This window comes from Castanea sativa, chromosome 9 (assembly GCF_040712315.1).
Source record: "Castanea sativa cultivar Marrone di Chiusa Pesio chromosome 9, ASM4071231v1".
NCBI lineage: Eukaryota > Viridiplantae > Streptophyta > Magnoliopsida > Fagales > Fagaceae > Castanea > Castanea sativa.
This window is the reverse complement of record NC_134021.1, coordinates 42,139,438-42,157,705: the sequence shown is the minus strand read 5'-3', so window position 1 is coordinate 42,157,705 and position 18,268 is coordinate 42,139,438. Positions and strand designations below refer to the sequence as shown.

The window sequence follows — 18,268 nt, the reverse complement described above, 5'->3', positions numbered from 1 at the left end:
TATCTAGTAATACAAATTAATTTTCATTTTTCCGTTAGCTTCTAAGTAATAATAACAAGAAGCATGATCATATTCCAAATAAATTTTGGACTCATTGTTTAATATATAATTGCAATTTACACAATTGAGCATCATATTCCAACTAAGTCTTAAAATTCAAAACAAACCAAACTAACAAATTAAAAATATAATTTTCAAATTATCAATAGAGTAGGTTAAAATCGTTTACTTTTTTGATAATTTCGCCAAGTCAAATTCGTCCCAACCTAAGCTTAGAATAATAATAAAAATAAAATTGGACCTAACCCAACCTATTAATTTATCAATCCAAGACATCAGGTCAGATTTGTTAGATTTGTTAGACATAAGAGTTCATCTTGGGCTTGGGCTTGGGCCAATGAAAACTACCAAGTTCCAAAGAAAGAGCATGAAGAAAAGCCATGAACATCATTCTCAACAACGACAGCAACGACAGAACTCTACAGAAGCAACAGAACACAAAAAGTGGAATTATCAGAAATGGGTTTCTCACTTTCTCTACCTTCTCAGGAAATCCCTACGAAAATGGGTTTCTTTACACCTTCACTTGCGAACCATCTTCTCAGGGACATTGTGATTTTCTTGGTTTGTGTAGCTGCAGAAGTTTTGGGGTTTGTTTGATTTCAATTCCTTTGTGTTATACCCAATTTAGGAATATCTGGAAATTGCAAACTTAAGATTTGGGATTGCCCAAAATTATCGTCTTTGCTAGAAGGTTTTCATTTTCTCTCTCTAAAAGTGAACTGAACATGGTGTTAAAGAATTTACTTGGTCTGCATTTTCTTTCTTAGAGCGGATGCGATGGTAAAATATGAAATTGAAAAGTTAAAACAAATTAATCCACACATAGATTGCAATTTAAAGTCATATTATCAAGGAAGTATGAAATCTATAATTTTGTGAAATTGGCATTATTTTGAATATATTTGATGCTTCTTGTTTCTAAATAGACAGATGTTCTTGGAGGATTGTAATCTCAAAAAGGGATGTTCCTTGTGCTTAAAATTGCAACTGGTGAGATATTTTTTTTAAATTTTTAATTTTCAATGTTCAATGTCATGATTCCATTGGATATGCATTTCATAATATCAGTGGATTTTCTTCAATTTATACTCATCTAATGATTCCATGGTTTAAAATGTTGCGGCTTATTAATTCAGCAATAACATGCAGCACGGAAAGTCTTAGCTTTCTCTTGTATTGTAAATAATTTTAATAATATTGTGGTGTGAATTAAGTGTTGTAATGGTTAATGGAGTGATGCGTGTTTATATTTATGATGTCATTCATATTTCATGTATTATCTAATTTGCACAATGTTTCAGTAACTTGAGTCATGTGTTATTGATTGTTTGTCTTTGCTTCTTGGTTATTGGAATAACTCAAATGAAACTCTCTGTTGTGCTATATCTTTTAATTAATTTTTTTTTTTTTGAATATTGATCATTTGTCGTATGGTGTGAAATACCTAATGGTATTAGAATATTTGGTAGGCTAACAATATGAAAAGTTGAATTTGATGGAAGTGGAAGACTGCCAATGATCCTATGTTTGATGATTTGATCTCAAGTTTAGGTTTAGTTGCAAATAAGTGTGGTGTCATTACAGCTGTTGTAAAAGGTTTCCTCTGCACTTTACAGGGTAGAATCAATGAAATTTGTGGGCAAGAGGCATCTGGAAAAACCAACTTAGCCCTTCATATCATCAAGGAAGCTCAAATCAAAAGTGCTGAGGTACATCCTAATTTGTCCTATTAAACGTTTTGAAACTTTTGATTGGAAGTGTTTAAGGTATGATTGGAGTTAGTTTGGTTTGCTCAGGTAAAACAGGGAACTTCTTTCTAATCCACTATTGTGACATCTGAGTAGATCCCAAAACCCTTGATTTTTTTTTTTTTTTGTATATAGTTTTCATAATAAGCAAAGTTATGTATAGATCTTTCTGAGAAACTTTCGTGCTAATTTTAGCTATTGTCATCTTGTCAGAGGCTGTTGAACCTTAAGCACACCACTCTCTCATGTCTCTCTTCCTATGTGAGAGTTCCATGACCAATGGATTTGTCACATTTCTTTTGTACAATTTACAACCTTTTCCTATTTCTTCAGTAAAGGTGGCAGTACAATTTTTATTTTTAAGATGGCAGCCCTGTTCTTTATCTGAAGAAAATTTGAGAACTGCTATAATAATATCGTATGTCAGTACATCTTATATGCTATGATATGTAAAGACTTCGCCAACAATTCCCCATGAAAAGAAGGAAGTATTAGAAGATATTAAAAATATTTACCTGAAAAATTAGTAGATAAATATACATTTTACTATGCTTAAATTGGTAGTTTGAACAATGGCATTTCATAGAGATATCCTATTCCATTGGTTTTGAAAACTGTCAGTAGTTTAGCCTTTTATAAGTAAGATTATCTCATCAGCTATGTTCAGCATAGCTTATGTTTAGGCTAATATTTTGTCACTCTTTTGGTCAAATTTTAATTGTAATTTTTAAACTTTTCTTGCTGTTCATAAGAAATATATTTATAATGGAATTGTTGTTAGTCCAATGTTTGATATCCCTATATCTTAATTTTAACTAATAATCTCTTAGATGATGCCCATCTTGCAATTAATCCTGACACAGTAGATATGACTGTCCAGATCTTCTGCTCAAGAATGCGGGACCAAGCCATATCACATTGTTTGATGATGCTTTTGTCATGGATTGAGCTCCTGCTATCTTTTTGTTCTTGCTGTATGGTTTTTCCAGATACTCACTTTTTCTTTATCAATGTTTTCTATTGATTTTACAACTATTAAACTACTATTATGAGTACTTTGTACATAGCAACATGTAATTGTGAATATTAAGACCACTAGCGTCACCATAACAGTGATATTATAGGCACAAATTTGTAAGGTCACACCAAGTGATTGGCATATTAGGATTTTCTTTTTCTTTTTCTTCTTCTTTTGGGACTACATTAGATTTGATATGGCAGTTGTTGCCTTGCCTTGGAGTGCTTATGGTTGTGTCTAGAATATTTGCACTTTAAATGTGTGCTTCTTCTTTCTATATAAAATTATGAATGCATTGTACTTCTAGTTACTCGCTTCATCGGTTCCTATAAGTTTCCTTTGAATGCAAAAGAAAAACTCTCAAATTGTTTTCTTTTTGCAAGAAATATATTCAGCATGAAAAATTAACCCCTACAAGTGATCAAAGATTGCATATTTGTGCTTTTGCTGCTTATTGGCATAAGTGTGGCATGAGTAAGGTGATTGAGCTCTCGCTGGCACCTTCTCCCCTGGTAAGTGCTAGGTGGTGGGTGGAGTTGTGGGTTTAAGACCCATTGGGTGTGACTAACTTACAAATATAAAGAATGTGGCACTGGCATGAGTAAGATAAAAAATCAACTCCGTTTTTTAATCTTTGGTGCTGGCAGTGTACAAATATGTAAGAAAGGCAGACATCTCAATTTCACTAAATAATTTTGTGCAGCATGGAGTATTTTTTAAATAGACCAGCTGATTTACTTTACTTTAATAAATTAGGCCTAATTACTTATATTTGCAAGATGAGATATTCGTCATAGTTTATCCACTAATTTTCTTGGCATAATGTCTTCTTTGCCTCACTAGATTGTTCTTTTAGCAGGATTTTGTGCAATCTTATGTAGAAAATGGAATGGATCCTTCACTTGCAAAATCAATGGGCATACACACAGAAAATATTCTTATTTTGTGTCCAAGTTTGGCTGAAATTTAGCCAAGTTTCGTTTACACATTGACTAGAATTGCAACTATAGATATAATAGTGGTTGATAGTGTTAGGGATTAATTCTCACATGTGATTGTGGGGTACTTGCTACTGGTGTGTTCATGGTTTTGGGTAAATACTATAGTTCCGTAGTATATGGTATTACCTGTAGGTTCTTAACATTGAGTTAAACTTTTAGCAATTTGTTAGTTGCTATTTGAGGTAGGATGTGGAGACAAAAATAGCGTTGCTTGCGTGGCTAGGTTGCACTGACACGCCATTTTTGGCGATGTGTCAGTGTCGGACACCGGAACTGGTACGACTCGTCGGACTCCGGTGTTCAAGCAGTGTCTTTTTTTTTTCCTTCTGCTTCTTCGACATGGCGCCGACACGGCACCGACACGCCAATAGAACCAAAAAATATATATATATAGACCTCTGTCGGCATCTCAAGTTGTCAACCCACCCTCCCTTTGACCTCTGCCCGTTGCTGCTGCCTTCTGTCCCTTGCCGGAGCTAGATCGGGCTGATCAGCGAGCTCCATAGACGTCGACACCGTGCCTTGTCCCTTCCGATCTCTCTGTCTCTCTCGGCATGGACTGTCCGATCTCTTCTCTTCTCTCTCTCTGTCTTTTTTTTTTTTTATAGATATTTTGGTGAATGGGTGTACTGTGTAACTTTAATATAAGTTATAACGTGTTGTTTTGTTATTTTTAACCCCACTCACACTGTCACAGTGTCACTGACACTAAGTTATACTTTTTCCCCTTTCTTGGGTGTACATTAGATTTAGTACGGCAGTTGTTGCCTTGGAGTAGTGCTTTTGGTTTTGAGTCTAGAATATCTGCACTTTAAATAGTTCTGGTATTAGTTGTTCAAGTTTCATTAACACATTCGCTAGAATTGCAACTGCAGAGTTGTCATTGTCATCATCATTTTCTGCCATTTAAAGAAAATTTACCCAACAACTATAGGTGGCCAAATCTCTGTATGCTAACCTATATTGATCGGGTTTGCAGTTTGTTTCATCATTGGAGCCTATATTATTACAACTTACTCAATGTAGACAAGAAAAGAGTGTTAAGTTATTTGCACTCTGTTATTTTCTTTCTCAATATTCTTATACTTTAATACTATCCTGCATGTTTGGATTTTTCAAGTAGTTGCCCTTCTTCTCCAATGTGAACTTGGATCATATGATAGGTGGCACCTTCCAAGATCTAAAATCATGAATAATAACACAAGAACTTACAAGAACTCATTCCTCATTCTACCAATCTCATTCAAAAGTTTTCTTCTTCAGGTTGAAGACAATATATCTAGTCATTTTTAACCTCCTTGTTTATATGTTATAAGTTGTATCTTATCAGTTGTAGCATGGAAGAAATCCATTTACCTGCTAATATTACCTTTTATTTCCAGGTCCAATCAAGTCCAAAATTATGGCAACGTTTTAGACATATGGATGAGGTCCTTTGTGGTGGGAATGCCTTGAAATTCTATGCAGTTGTATGACTGAGGATGATAAGAACATGACTACTCGAGATAAAGGATAAGGTCAACCTTCTGTCACTTTTGATAATAAGGAGCATTAATAAGCTTGCAAGATTCTTAGAGAAATATTATTTTTAAAAAGTCATGCTGCCAGTCACTTTAGGAGTAAACATTTAGCTTTTTGAATAATTGTTCGCCTCACTTCTACCTCACCTTTTCATGGAGATAGTTCTATATGAATTTGCTTTCTATTAGTTGTACTCTCATCGTGCGTATAAGAAAATTAGAGAAAACTTCACAGTTGAGTATCTATAACTTAAAATAATGAACCAAATTTTTGGTTGCTACCCTTTTTCCTATTGATCTTTCTTGAGAAAGTCACAATTTCAATCATAAAGGGCCATATTTCTATTGGATTAGTGGTGACCTTGAAATATATTGTCTCATTTATGTCTATTCAAACTTTATATTTTATCATGTAATGAGAAGGGCATCCACTTTTCTTGGTGGATTTGTGCATATGGGGTTTCAGGTGCAGGGTGTCACTTTGAGATTGATGGTATCAATGTCTGAATTTTCTTTGGTCTTCTTAACAACATGAAAATAGATCATAAACTGAGTGGCAAGATTAAGACAAAAGGTAGCTGAGAAAAAAAAAAGATTCATGTAGCAATTGAAGCATAAATATAAATGAGACATTCCACAATAAGCAGCTCACACAAACTGGCAGTGCCAATATAGCCAAGTATTTGGGTAAAATGATTGAGCACTTTAAATCTCCCTAGATGCATTTCCTTGAAAATTATGTCAAAATATTGAGAAGGCTATTGCTTTTGTTGAAAATAATTTGATCTTTGCATAAATTTTGGTGGTGGAAGCTCTTGAATAAATTATAGATGGATAAATAAATTTTTTCATGGACAAGAAAAGTGATTGAAATCTTGCGTGTTCAATATTAATTATGGATTTTCATACTTTCATAAATTTTGATCCATTTTATTCAGGTAACTGGTCTTGGGGTATGCATGCAAGTTGGTTGAAAAATAATCTTAGACATTCAGTGAAAAGGTTGAATGGAGGGATAATATTAGGTGGAGGATTTGGCTACAAGTCTGAAAGGTCTTGGAGTTGGCTTGTTAACATGGAGTCATCATCAAATAAGAAAGAAACTACCTCTTAAATCCAATGACAAACATGAAGCGGAATGGTATATATTCGAAAATGATAGAATCCTTGATAAGATAGTCATGATCTTAAGAAGGAAGTTGTTGATAGAGAAAGAGAATCATGTTAGATTCTTGAATGGTTGAGTTGTAATCAGATATGTTAGATACCCAGCTGCTTTACAACACCTGAAGTATCTTTGAACTTGAGATTACAAAAGTGTCTCTCTTCATGCATTGCTCCTGATGTGAATTAACCAACTGACGATTGTAACATTTAAAGTTGTTTCAATTGAAGAAGCCTTTTTCATTATTTCAAAAGACAAACATCACAGCTCTTATGTGGTTGGGTTTCATTGGTTTGTCTTGGGTTAGGCCGATGGGTTGGAAAAATTGTCTAGTCAAATTAAAAAATTAGATTTTCATTTAACTATTTAGGCCTATAATTCAATGTAAAATTGCATTTTATATAATTGTACAAAATATTCAAAGTCTCAAAATACCAAAATAAATTAATGTAACAAATTTAAACTAAATATCAAAATCCAAAATAAATTAAACAAAAAACCTTAAATTATGAATTGGGTCAAGTCACTTAGGTTGAAAATTTTGCTAATCGAAACTTGACCCATCTTGAGCTTAAAATAATAATAATAATAATAATAATAATTAATTCTCATTTTAGTTTGTCAATCCATGAAAATCCAATATAAGGTTTGGGTTAGGTTGAATTGGGTGAGCTTCATTATATTTGATGAGTTGAATGCAAACCTCTAATTACTATAATCACAAAAAACGTATACTTGTGCCGGTTGTTATAAATCTATATTTATATAATAATAACTAATAGCCGAAACGTTTGACTTTTTGTTGACCATTCATCATTGTGCCATGTGGCTACATATTAATGACACATATACATTTAAAAACACTAAGCAATTGTAACTTTTCATTTTTCAATAGGCACATTTTTATTCAATATACACCCTTTTAGCCAATATGCACCTTTTGACTTTTTGTTAATCGCTCCTTAATAATAATAATAATAATAATAATAATAATAATATTATTATTATTATTATTATTATTATAGAACTAATTTATATATATTAGCAATAACCCAAAATAAGTCGGCACTGAAATATTCTATAGAAAATATTAAGGACACAACTTCTATGTGTGGCGTTGTGGGATTTTTAGCATTCTTAGCATTGCCCATATTATATTCTAATAGACAAACCGAAATGGACATCGAAACGACATTCATAACATTAAAATGAAACGTCTTAAAAGGTACATGTTATATAAATGACTTACTTATTTTAATAAAAAAAATACTAAATGTGTTACAATTAGTATTAGAGAAATGATATGTCCACAACATTTTTACAACAAATCCTAAGTGGTAGGTTGTTACTGGTTGTTATTGTTAGGGCAAAAAAGTAATATTCATGTTAGGTTCAAATTTGAAACAATAATAATTAACCACCTGTGATTTGTTGTGAAAATATTGTAAAAATGTTGTGGACATAGCATCTATCTTTAGTATTAATATTATTATTATTTCATCTTTCACATGTATTTTCCGTTGGTTTCTAACTATTTGTCATTAGTCTTATCTATACTACTATACTACTATTTAAGCGGCTACACCTATTTGGACAAGATTTTTTTTTTGGTTCCAAAATACCCCTATGTCCCTAAGTTTAAGTAGAGACAGAACCAAAAGATAGTTTGGTAAAAATACACGTCTAGCTTGCACTAAAATATTGCCTATAAAATAGGAACACTCCTCCACTAACCCACTTCTTCAAAACAACTATACGTTTATTTATTTTTAAATAAAAAAAATAAGTTAAACACCCCACGTTTATCCAAAAACAAATCTAAATAAATAAATAAATAAAAAACTAAAGAACAATCTGGATCTTTTTTTTCTAAAATACCCTTACATTTTTATGTTTAAGTAGAGACAAAACTAAAGGACAATCCGGCAAAAGTACAACCCTGACTTCCACTAAAACATTGCCTAAAAAATAGGGTCACTTTCCTATTGATTTTCAAATTTATTTATCCACTTATAAATTAGATTATCAAAATAAAAATTATATATATAATAAAAAAACATAGAGTTTTTTTTTCTACTACCACTAAAAAAAAAAAAAAAGCCTCATCTCACACGCGAAGCGCGTGTGATGAGGCTAGTTAAAATAATTGGTATGAATTTGTTTCTAAAACAAAAATTGCTATAGAACAAACAATAAAAAAACAAAAATTAATGCTAAGGCAAATATAAATTTTAGCTAGATTTTGCTAATAAATCATTACTCACAAAAAATTAAAATAATAATTCAAAGGTTTATGTATTATGTTTTCTTTTTAAGAAAATATACTATAAAAAAATGCAATTATCTATGAATATATGTTTTAATTTGTAAGTCATTTTATTATGTCAATTTCTTTTTCTTTTCTTTTTTAGTTATACAATGTTATTATGATTTGTTTCTAAAAAAAAAAATGTTATTTATGACATTGAATCTGTGGCACGCACATTCAAACCTCTTTAGAGAACTCAGAGGGACTTCGAGATCAAAGATATGGGAAACAACTTGATGTTCTTTGAATTTGAGGATGAATATGACCTGGAACGAGTGCTGAAACATGAGCAGAGGACATATGACAAACACCTGGTAATTTTTGAGAGAATGGTGGACAACGTACTCATAGCTGCACTTCCTTTCCAAGTTCATAACATTCTGGGTTCAGATACATCATCTCCCAGTCCATTGTATGACACTAGTAATACGGGATTCCATTGAAAAATCGCTGGATACTGTCATTGAAATGTCAGATACGGTTCATTCTGCGAAATCCCAGGAAACTTTAAAGGCAATTAATGACGACATCGGTTTCAAATCTCCCACTATCTCGGACAGTAAAGATAGAGCCCGTTACTGAGTAATCACACCGAATCATAATGAAGTAGTGGAAACACTTAAAAAAGGATCAAATCTTAAGGTGGAAGTTGCAAGACATGTTAAAATTGAGATTTAAACTAATTTAAAGTATCATAAGGTTAAAATTTCGTACATATGGGAACCTTTAACTTGTAAGAGAGTTGTAGTTCGGGTTTCTCTGTCGCTAGCGAAAGTTAGTAATCCTAACTTCTCCTAGGCTGTAGAACAGTCGTCCCTCACCGGAGGTGTTTATGTCCCTTAGGGTAACAAGGTTACTCTAAAGGTTTGTTGGGTTTTTTTTTCTCGGGTTTTTTGGGAAACACTGTACGCACCTTCATGGACGAACTCACAAAACAATGGAAGGGCCTCTCTCTTTCTCAACGGGAAGAACCTAAGTTCCATATGGTATCAGACTTGGCTACGACAGAGTATATCATCGCAGCCAAATTCTTAACAAAGAGAGCTCTAAATATGGACGCCATTGCAGCGACATTCCAACCTCTATGGCGATCCAAAAATGGTTTCCGGCTGAAAAATCTTGGTAACCATATAGTGCTATTCATTTTCGACAGTAAAGTAGAAGTTGATAATATCATTGCAAATGAACCATGGAGCTATGATAAAAATCTTATGGTTTTGCAACGGTACGAAGCGGACTCTGAAGTTGCAAGCCTGCCTTTTAACCTCACCCAATTCTGGGTTCAGGTCCATGGCATTCCGATTAGGTACATGAACAAAACAGTGGCGGAAGGTTTATGTGAAACGGCGGGTCAAGTATGCCGCCTACAGAACGCCCCTACAGAGGATGGAGGAAGTTTTATGAGGGTCCGGGTTTCAATTGATATTTCATTACCTCTGTGCAGGGGACGCGTGATTGCTTTTGACGACAATAGAGAACAATGGGTCACATTCAAATATGAACGGCTTCCTAACCTGTGCTACTGGTGCGGTTGCCTGACGCATAGTGACAAGGATTGCGATCGGTGGATCGAAAGTGAAGGAACATTACCTGAAACAGAGAAGCAGTACGGACCTTGGATTAAAGCACCACCATTCAATGGAAAGGGTAGATCGGTGATATCAGTACCGGGGTTTTACGCGGCGAAGGTAGCCAAACAGACAGGTGAACACTTTCGGGGACCCACCCATCACTCGCCGGCGACTGACAAGTCAACCCAGTCAGAAAAAACAACACAGCCCGACAAGGAAAGTACAGAATCAGGAATGGCGCCGAATCCGCAGACAGAAGAGACTTTCCTTACTGGTAAGCCCACTGCGAACTTGTCTCCATCAAGCTCGGATTTTATGCCGCAATTTACTCACAAGAATGAATCCCGGACTGTTATTGAGGAATTAGACCGAGACTTAAGTGATTTTGAATTGCCTCTGCCAGAGAACAACTCCCATCATATTCTATCCCAAAATATCCCACCCCAAAATATCTTACCTCAAAATATCACTCCATCCACGTCATCCCATAATATCCTGGAAACACATGACCCCACCTCTCATCCCAACTATCATAACACTCCATCCCTTAATTTCAATATCCAAAATACACATGACCCCACCTCTCATCCTAAAGATCACAGCACACCATCCCATAATGTCCAAAAAATACATTATCCCACCTCTCACCCCAAATGTCCCACCACGTCACAAATACCATCCATGCCTCTCTCTGATATTTCCAACCTGACAGTAACCCCACCAAAGAAAAACAACCCCACGTCAAACCATATTAGCATGCAAACACAAACCCATGATATTCCCACCAAAAATATTACCACGACACCTACACCACCCTATCCCCTCTCTGCTACTTCCAACCCAAAAGTAAACCCGCAAAACAAAACCAACCTCACAACCTGGAAACGTATACTCAGAAATGGAGGGGACCAACCACCGGACAACATTGAAATCCGGGGTCAGAAGCGGCCAGCTAGCTACCATGAAGATCACACCGGGTTACCAAACAAAAAAATTGTGGTTTCTCAGAGTGGTAAGGAAAATGTTCAGATATTGGCAGAGGCTGTTCAACAGCCCTGCCAGAAGCCATGAGTCTCCTAGTATGGAACTGTCGTGGGCTTGGGAACCCACTGACAGTCAATCAGCTTGCAGATTTGGTGTGGGCAAAAGATCCCTCTGTTGTGTTTATAGCCGAAACATGGACAGATAAAGCTAGGCTAGAACAAGTGAAAAGGAGAATTCAATTCAAGAATACGTTTGAAGTTCCAAGGAGAAATAAAGCAGGTGGTCTGGCACTATTTTGGAAGGAAGACTTTAACTTAAATGTTGAAACTTTCTCCCCGAACCATATAGACACCACAATTAATAAAAATACACCTGAAGAATGGAGATTCACCGGTTTCTACGGAGAACCAGACACCTAGAAAAGACATGAATCGTGGGATAAAATGAGAGTTTTGAAAAACAGGAGAGCTTCACCATGGTTATGTGCCGGAGATTTCAATGAGATTACTCGTCAATCGGAGAAAAGAGGGGGGAGAACCAGACCGCATTCACAGATGCAGCTCTTTCGGGACGCTCTGGATGATTGTAGTTTCATAGACCTGGGGTATGTGGGGTTTCCTTACACTTGGCATAAACACTTTGCTGATTATACAATTTTTGAGAGGCTTGACAGAGGTTTGGCCACAGCAGAGTGGTTTACGAGATTCCCGGGAACAAAAATCCACCATTTAGATGTATCAACCTCTGACCATAAACCGCTATGGATTACCCCTGAGGGGATGGACTCGAATTTTCACAAACCGTTTAGATTTGAACAAATGTGGCTAACGGAAAAAGGGTGCACTAATACAGTAGAAGCAGTTTGGAGGGAGAGGGTTGAAGACCCATGGGACACCAAAGTTCTCAATAAAATAGACAAGTGTGGAAAAGAGCTGGCACGATGGAGCAAAAAATGTTTTGGAAGTGTCAAAAGAGAGCTCGATAATAAGCATAAGCAACTCAAAAGCGCAGAAAAGGAGGCAGCTCGGACTGGAAACTCAACCCGTATGAAGTTATTAGAAAGAGAAGTAAATCAGTTGCTAGACAAGGAAGCCAAGATGTGGGGACAACGCTCACGAGTAATGTGGCTTAGAGATGGCGATCGTAATACAAAATTTTTTCACAACAAAGCTTCACAACGACGCCGACGAAACTACATCACCAAACTACGGGATGCCATGGGTAACTGGTGTGTTGGGCAAGAACATGTGAATGCTACCATTCTAGACTTCTACCAGGATTTATTCTCCTCTGATGAACCAAATGACCTGACCGAAGTGATTGACGTTATACCACATGCGGTTACACCTGACATGAATGCTCAGCTTGACAGAGAATTTACTATTGAAGAGGTGGAAAGAGCAATGAAGCAGATGGCCCCCCTTAAATCGCCCGGTCCCGACGGCATGCCTCCTTTGTTCTTCCAAAACTATTGGTCTTTGATTGGGCCCGATGTGACCAACTCCATACTGCATTATCTCAACACAGGTGTGCTCCCACAATCTCTTTGTCACTCTTTCATCACTCTGATACCGAAGGTTAAGAATCCGGAATATGTGTCTCAATTTAGGCCTATAAGCTTAAGTAATGTGCTTTATAGGATTTTCTCCAAAGTTTTGGCAAATAGATTGAAAATTATCATGCCTCGTATCATTTCAGAGCATCAAAGTGCTTTTACATCTGAACGGTTGATTTCAGATAATATTCTGGTAGCTTTTGAAACATTGCACTACATGAGAAATCATAATAAGGGGAAGACGGGTTTTATGGCCTTGAAACTTGACATGAGTAAAGCATATGACAGGGTAGAGTGGTCTTTTATGGAGAAAGTCTTGGTGAAAATGGGTTTTCAAGATAGATGGGTGAAACTGATGATGGCATGCATTACCACGGCATCATATTCGGTGCTGATAAATGGAGAACCCCACGGTCATATCACGCCATCAAGGGGACTTCGACAAGGAGATCCCTTATCCCCATACCTTTTCCTTATGTGCACAGAAGGGCTGCATGGACTAATAAATAAAGTATCAATGAATGGTGATATTCGTGGTGTGTCACTTTGCCGCAATGGCCCAAAATTAACCCACTTATTTTTTGCAGACGATAGCTTAATTTTTTGCAGGGCTACGGAGAATGAATGCCAAACCTTGTTGAATATTCTTGCTAAATATGAGCGGGCCTCTGGGCAACAAATAAACCGAGCTAAAACCACGCTCTTTTTCAGCAAATCAACTAATGCTGAAATCCAAGATAGGATCAAGAATATGCTTGGAGTAACAGTGGTTCAACAGTATGAGAAGTATTTGGGCCTTCCCTCCCTGGTTGGTAGAAATAAGACCGAGAGTTTCACCCACATAAAGCAACAAGTTTGGAAGAAACTACAAGGCTGGGAATCAAAGCTTTTGTCTCAGGCAGGTAGAGAAATTCTTATTAAAGTTGTTGCACAAGCCCTTCCCACCTACACCATGTCTTGCTTTAAATTACCACTTACCTTGTGTAATGAGATTGAAGCATTAATCCGCAAATTTTTTTGGGGTCAAAGAGGTGATAATCGAAAGATTCATTGGGTGAAATGGTCGGATTTATGTAAGCCTAAATCACAAGGAGGTATGGGTTTTAAAAACTTAGCCATGTTTAACGATGCACTCTTGGCAAAACAAACGTGGAGACTTTTACATGACACCCAATCATTATTTTACAAGGTTTTCAAAGCAAAATTTTTTCCAAACACCTCAGTGATGGAAGCAAGATCCCCAAGTAATGCTTCTTATGCTTGGAAAAGCATAATAAAAGGGAGGGAGGTCATAAAACGAGGAGCGGTGTGGAGAATCGGCACAGGGACTTCAATCCGGGTGTGGGTCGACAACTGGCTTCCTGTGAAGAACAAACCCAGAATTGTGTCACCAAAGCCGGATGGAGAAGACACGGTCAGGGTAAGTGATTTGATTGACCCAATCAACAGAACGTGGAAAGAAGACTTGCTTGACCGAATTTTCTATGATTTTGAGGCAGCTACTATCAAGGCTATCCCTCTCTGTCGCTCCATTCAAGATGACGTCTTGCTCTGGCCATTTAATCCAGATGGGGAGTACTCTGTTAAATCGGGGTATAGGTTCTTACAAGAGGCAAATCTGACCCAACAACCAGGACCCTCAAACACTGATACCATGAAACCTCTCTGGAAAAAAGTATGGGGATTGGAGGTACCGAATAAGGTTAAAACTTTGATATGGCGTGCCTGCACAGATTCCTTACCCACCAAAGTGAACTTGTGTCGTCGCAAGATCATCCATGATAACCGGTACGATATCTGCCGAATACACCAGGAAGACACGGTCCATGCCTTGTACGGATGCCCAGTGCTGAGTTCCTTATGGAGTCAAAATCCAAGTTGGAATCATGAAGCACTCAAGGGCACCACAAGCTTTACTGACATTATGGGTTCTGTTTTTGCAGGTAATAGGGAGGCGACGCTTTTTTCACTTGTCATTTGGAACCTGTGGAATCGCCGAAACAATCTCCGTCTCGGCAAAGCAGCTCTGCCATTAGACAAAATAACAGAGCATGCTCGGGAAAGCCAGCTTGAAAATCCCACACACCCAGCGAACTACACTCTGCCCCGCGGTCAACAACGAATGAAATGGTCTCCACCGGAAGCTCAACGATACAAAATCAACTATGATGCGGCAACGTTTGTGGAAGACAACCAAGCCGGACTGGGCATTGTCATACGCAACAGTGAAGGCCACGTCAGAGCCTCACTAACACAGCGAATCCCTTTGCCAACCACAGTGATTGAGATTGAAGCACTTGCCGCACGAAGAGCAATGGAGCTAGCTTTAGAACTCAGCTTGGACAACATTACTCTAGAGGGCGACAACGAGACTCTGTTCAACGCCTTGCAAAACAGAGACCCAACTTTGGCAATGCATGGACTCCTAATAAAAGATATTTTATTTCTTAGCTCTTACTTTTCAACTTTTAGAGTATCCTTTGTACGCCGACAGTGTAATCAGTTGGCTCACTTTCTAGCTCGTAAAGCAAAGTTTCTACCACTAATGACTGTATGGATAGAGACTGTACCACCAGAACTTGTTGAAATTCTTCAGGCAGATTTACCTAGCCTGCTTTAATAAAAGGTATTTGACTGGATTCTCAAAAAAAAATAATGAAGTAGTGGAAAGGGTGCCTCGCGTGCCAGTCCATCCGCTTCAAGCAAAGCCCAAACTCACGGCCCACGATGTGGCAACACTGTGCCCATCAACTGGGCTTGATAGGGACCTTAAACCAAATCCCACTGCAGATCTTATGCCCACCACGGAAGCCCAAGAATCAGACAATCGAAGTGAGCAGCCCAAGTGGAAAAGAATTCTACGTAATCCAAACCTAGGCAACAAAGAAATAACAATGACTGAACCTGCCTCACGCAGAGAGGCAATTGAAACTGAGGACCTTCGACCAGTGAAGCGCCAAGCTTGTGATATTTCTCATCTTCCCTCAACGGTGGTGGCTGTGGCTCAGCCCCGCCGAGACTAATGAATTGTATCAGTTGGAACTGCCGTGGTTTGGGGCAATCACGTGGAGTTCTAGAACTCACCGAGTTGGTGAAAACAAAATCCCCCACTATTGTTTTTCTCGTGGAAACCAAATCAAAAGATGACCATCTCAAAAGACTCTGTTCTAGGCTCTAGTTTGATCACTTTTTCATTGTCCCTAGGAACAATACAGGGGGCGGCTTAGTTCTCTATTGGAAAGATGAGATTAATCTTCATGTGCTAAACTCTTCACCAACATTCATAGAGGCTGTAGTTAACCCAGGTTTGGATGACGCCCGCCGGTTTACGGGTTTTTACGGAAATCCAGTAACAGCCAACCGGGAATATTCTTGGGCACTACTTAAACACATTTGCCTTCAAATGGACCTCCCATGGTTTTGCATTGGAGAATTTAATGTAATTGTGAAGTCAGAAGAAAAGATGGGGGGTGCGAGTAGACCAGAGAGGCAGATGGTTGCTTTTAGAGAAGCTCTGGACTCTTGTGGTGTTCGTGATTTGGGGTTTGTGGGATCTCCTTTCACTTGGTGCAACAACCAATTCAATGGGGGCAGTAACATGGATAAGATTAGACAGAGGGGTAGCCATGCCTTCTTGGACTCAGATTTTCCTATTGGTGCGTGTCCATCATATTGCAGGTTCCTTATCCGACCACTCCCCTCTCTAGATATGCTCCGACGATGAGAATACAAGATTTTACAAAAAACAGGCGCCCTTTCAGATTTGAAGCAGTATGGATGAAGGAAGAACAATGCGGAGGGGTTATAAAAAATGCTTGGGAGGGACAAGGAACGGGGTCACCGATGCAAAATTTTATCCATAAAATGGATAGATGCTGTGTACAATTGCAAACATGGAGCAGAATGTCCTTTGGCAATATTTGCAGGCTACTTGGTCAAAAGAAAAAGTCGCTAGCTCAAGCCGAGGCCATCTTAATGATGGGAAGCAACCATGAGCAGGTACGAATCCTAAGAGGAGAAGTCTATGATCTTATGGTAAAGGAAGAGTGTTTATGGCATCAAAGATCCAGAGTGAATTGGTTACAATCTGGGGACTTAAATACCAGCTACTTCCATAGCCGAGCAAACCAAAGAAACCGGAGGAACTATATTTCAAAGCTGTTTTTAGACGATGGAACGTGTGTGGAGGAAGAACAGAAAGTGGGAGAGGTGCTGGTTGAATATTTCAAGGACCTATTCACTCCCACAAATCCTTCGAATTTTGAATCCATTCTCCACGGTATTGAGTCCAAGGTCACTCCCACTATGAATGCTGAGCTAACTAGGGAGTTCAAGGCAGAGGAGGTTGAGCAAGCATTAACACAAATGAAACCAATGACAGCCCAGGCCCGTACGGTATGCCACCACTCTTTTATAAATCTTATTGGAAAACTGTGGGTTGTGATGTAATTGATGCTACTCTATCTGTTCTGAATTCGGGTTCAAACTTCAATGCCACCACATATAAACCAAACCTTCATATCTCTAATTCCAAAAATAAAAAACCCAGAAAAAGCCAAAGATTTCCGCCCATTAGTCTTTGTAATGTTGTTTAAAAAATCATATAAAAAATCATAGCAAATCACCTCAAAAAAATTCTGCCTAAACTTGTCTCTGAATCCCAAAGTGCATTTATGTCAGATCGCCTCATATCTGATAACATTTTAGTCGCTTTTGAAACCCTCCACCACCTAAAAAATAAATGTCAAGGAAAAATAGGATTCATGGCTCTTAAACTAGACATGAGTAAGGCCTATGATAGGATCTAGTGGAATTTTTTGGAAAACCTTATGGCAAAATTGGGGTTTGATGACAAATGGATATCTCTCATTAGCACATGCATTAGGTCGGTTTCTTTCTCGATCATGGTTAATGGAGAACCCCATGGTTTATTCTAGCCTAATAGAGGTCTCCGACAAAGAGATCCTTTATCGCCTTTCTTGTAATAACTAATAGTTAAAATATTTAACTTTTTGTTAACCACTTATCATTGCGCCACGTGACTACATAGATTAGTGCCACATGACTACATTTAAAAACACCAAAAAGTTGTGCATTTTTATTTTGCCCATACATAACACCCAAAACAGCGTAAAATTGTAAATAAATTCAATCCTAGCATTCATTTTTCAAAAGTCATTTGGTTCCTGACATAAATCAATGCCACATATACATTTAAAAATACCTAATAGTTGTGTCTTTTCAATTTTTCTTTTAAGTTTTAGTATCTATTCATAGCTTCACATAAGATGTATACATTAAAACCAAAATTTATTATTGAGAAGAAAAGTATCGG

General features: G+C 37.4%; 2 protein-coding genes across 3 annotated transcripts; both read left to right on the top strand.

Moving 5' to 3' along the window:
* The first annotated feature begins 464 nt into the window (after positions 1-464).
* On the top strand, positions 465-6,760 carry LOC142611297 (uncharacterized). Of its 2 annotated transcripts, XM_075783403.1 has the most exons (5): positions 465-1,053; positions 1,680-1,772; positions 2,692-2,785; positions 5,213-5,347; positions 6,289-6,760. In XM_075783403.1, the coding sequence occupies exons 1-4, from the start codon at positions 994-996 to the stop codon at positions 5,245-5,247; spliced, it is 282 nt and encodes a 93-aa protein (XP_075639518.1). In that variant the 5' UTR covers positions 465-993; the 3' UTR covers positions 5,248-5,347; positions 6,289-6,760. The 2 variants fall into 2 exon arrangements, with proteins under 2 accessions (XP_075639518.1, XP_075639519.1); XM_075783404.1 differs by lacking the exon at positions 2,692-2,785.
* An 8,968-nt stretch (positions 6,761-15,728) lies between these two features.
* LOC142609252 (uncharacterized) lies at positions 15,729-17,382 on the top strand. Its single transcript, XM_075780839.1, has 3 exons — positions 15,729-15,897; positions 16,149-16,611; positions 16,860-17,382. Exons 1-3 carry the CDS (start codon positions 15,729-15,731, stop codon positions 17,380-17,382), a joined length of 1,155 nt encoding a protein of 384 aa, XP_075636954.1.
* Positions 17,383-18,268: the final 886 nt, after the last annotated feature.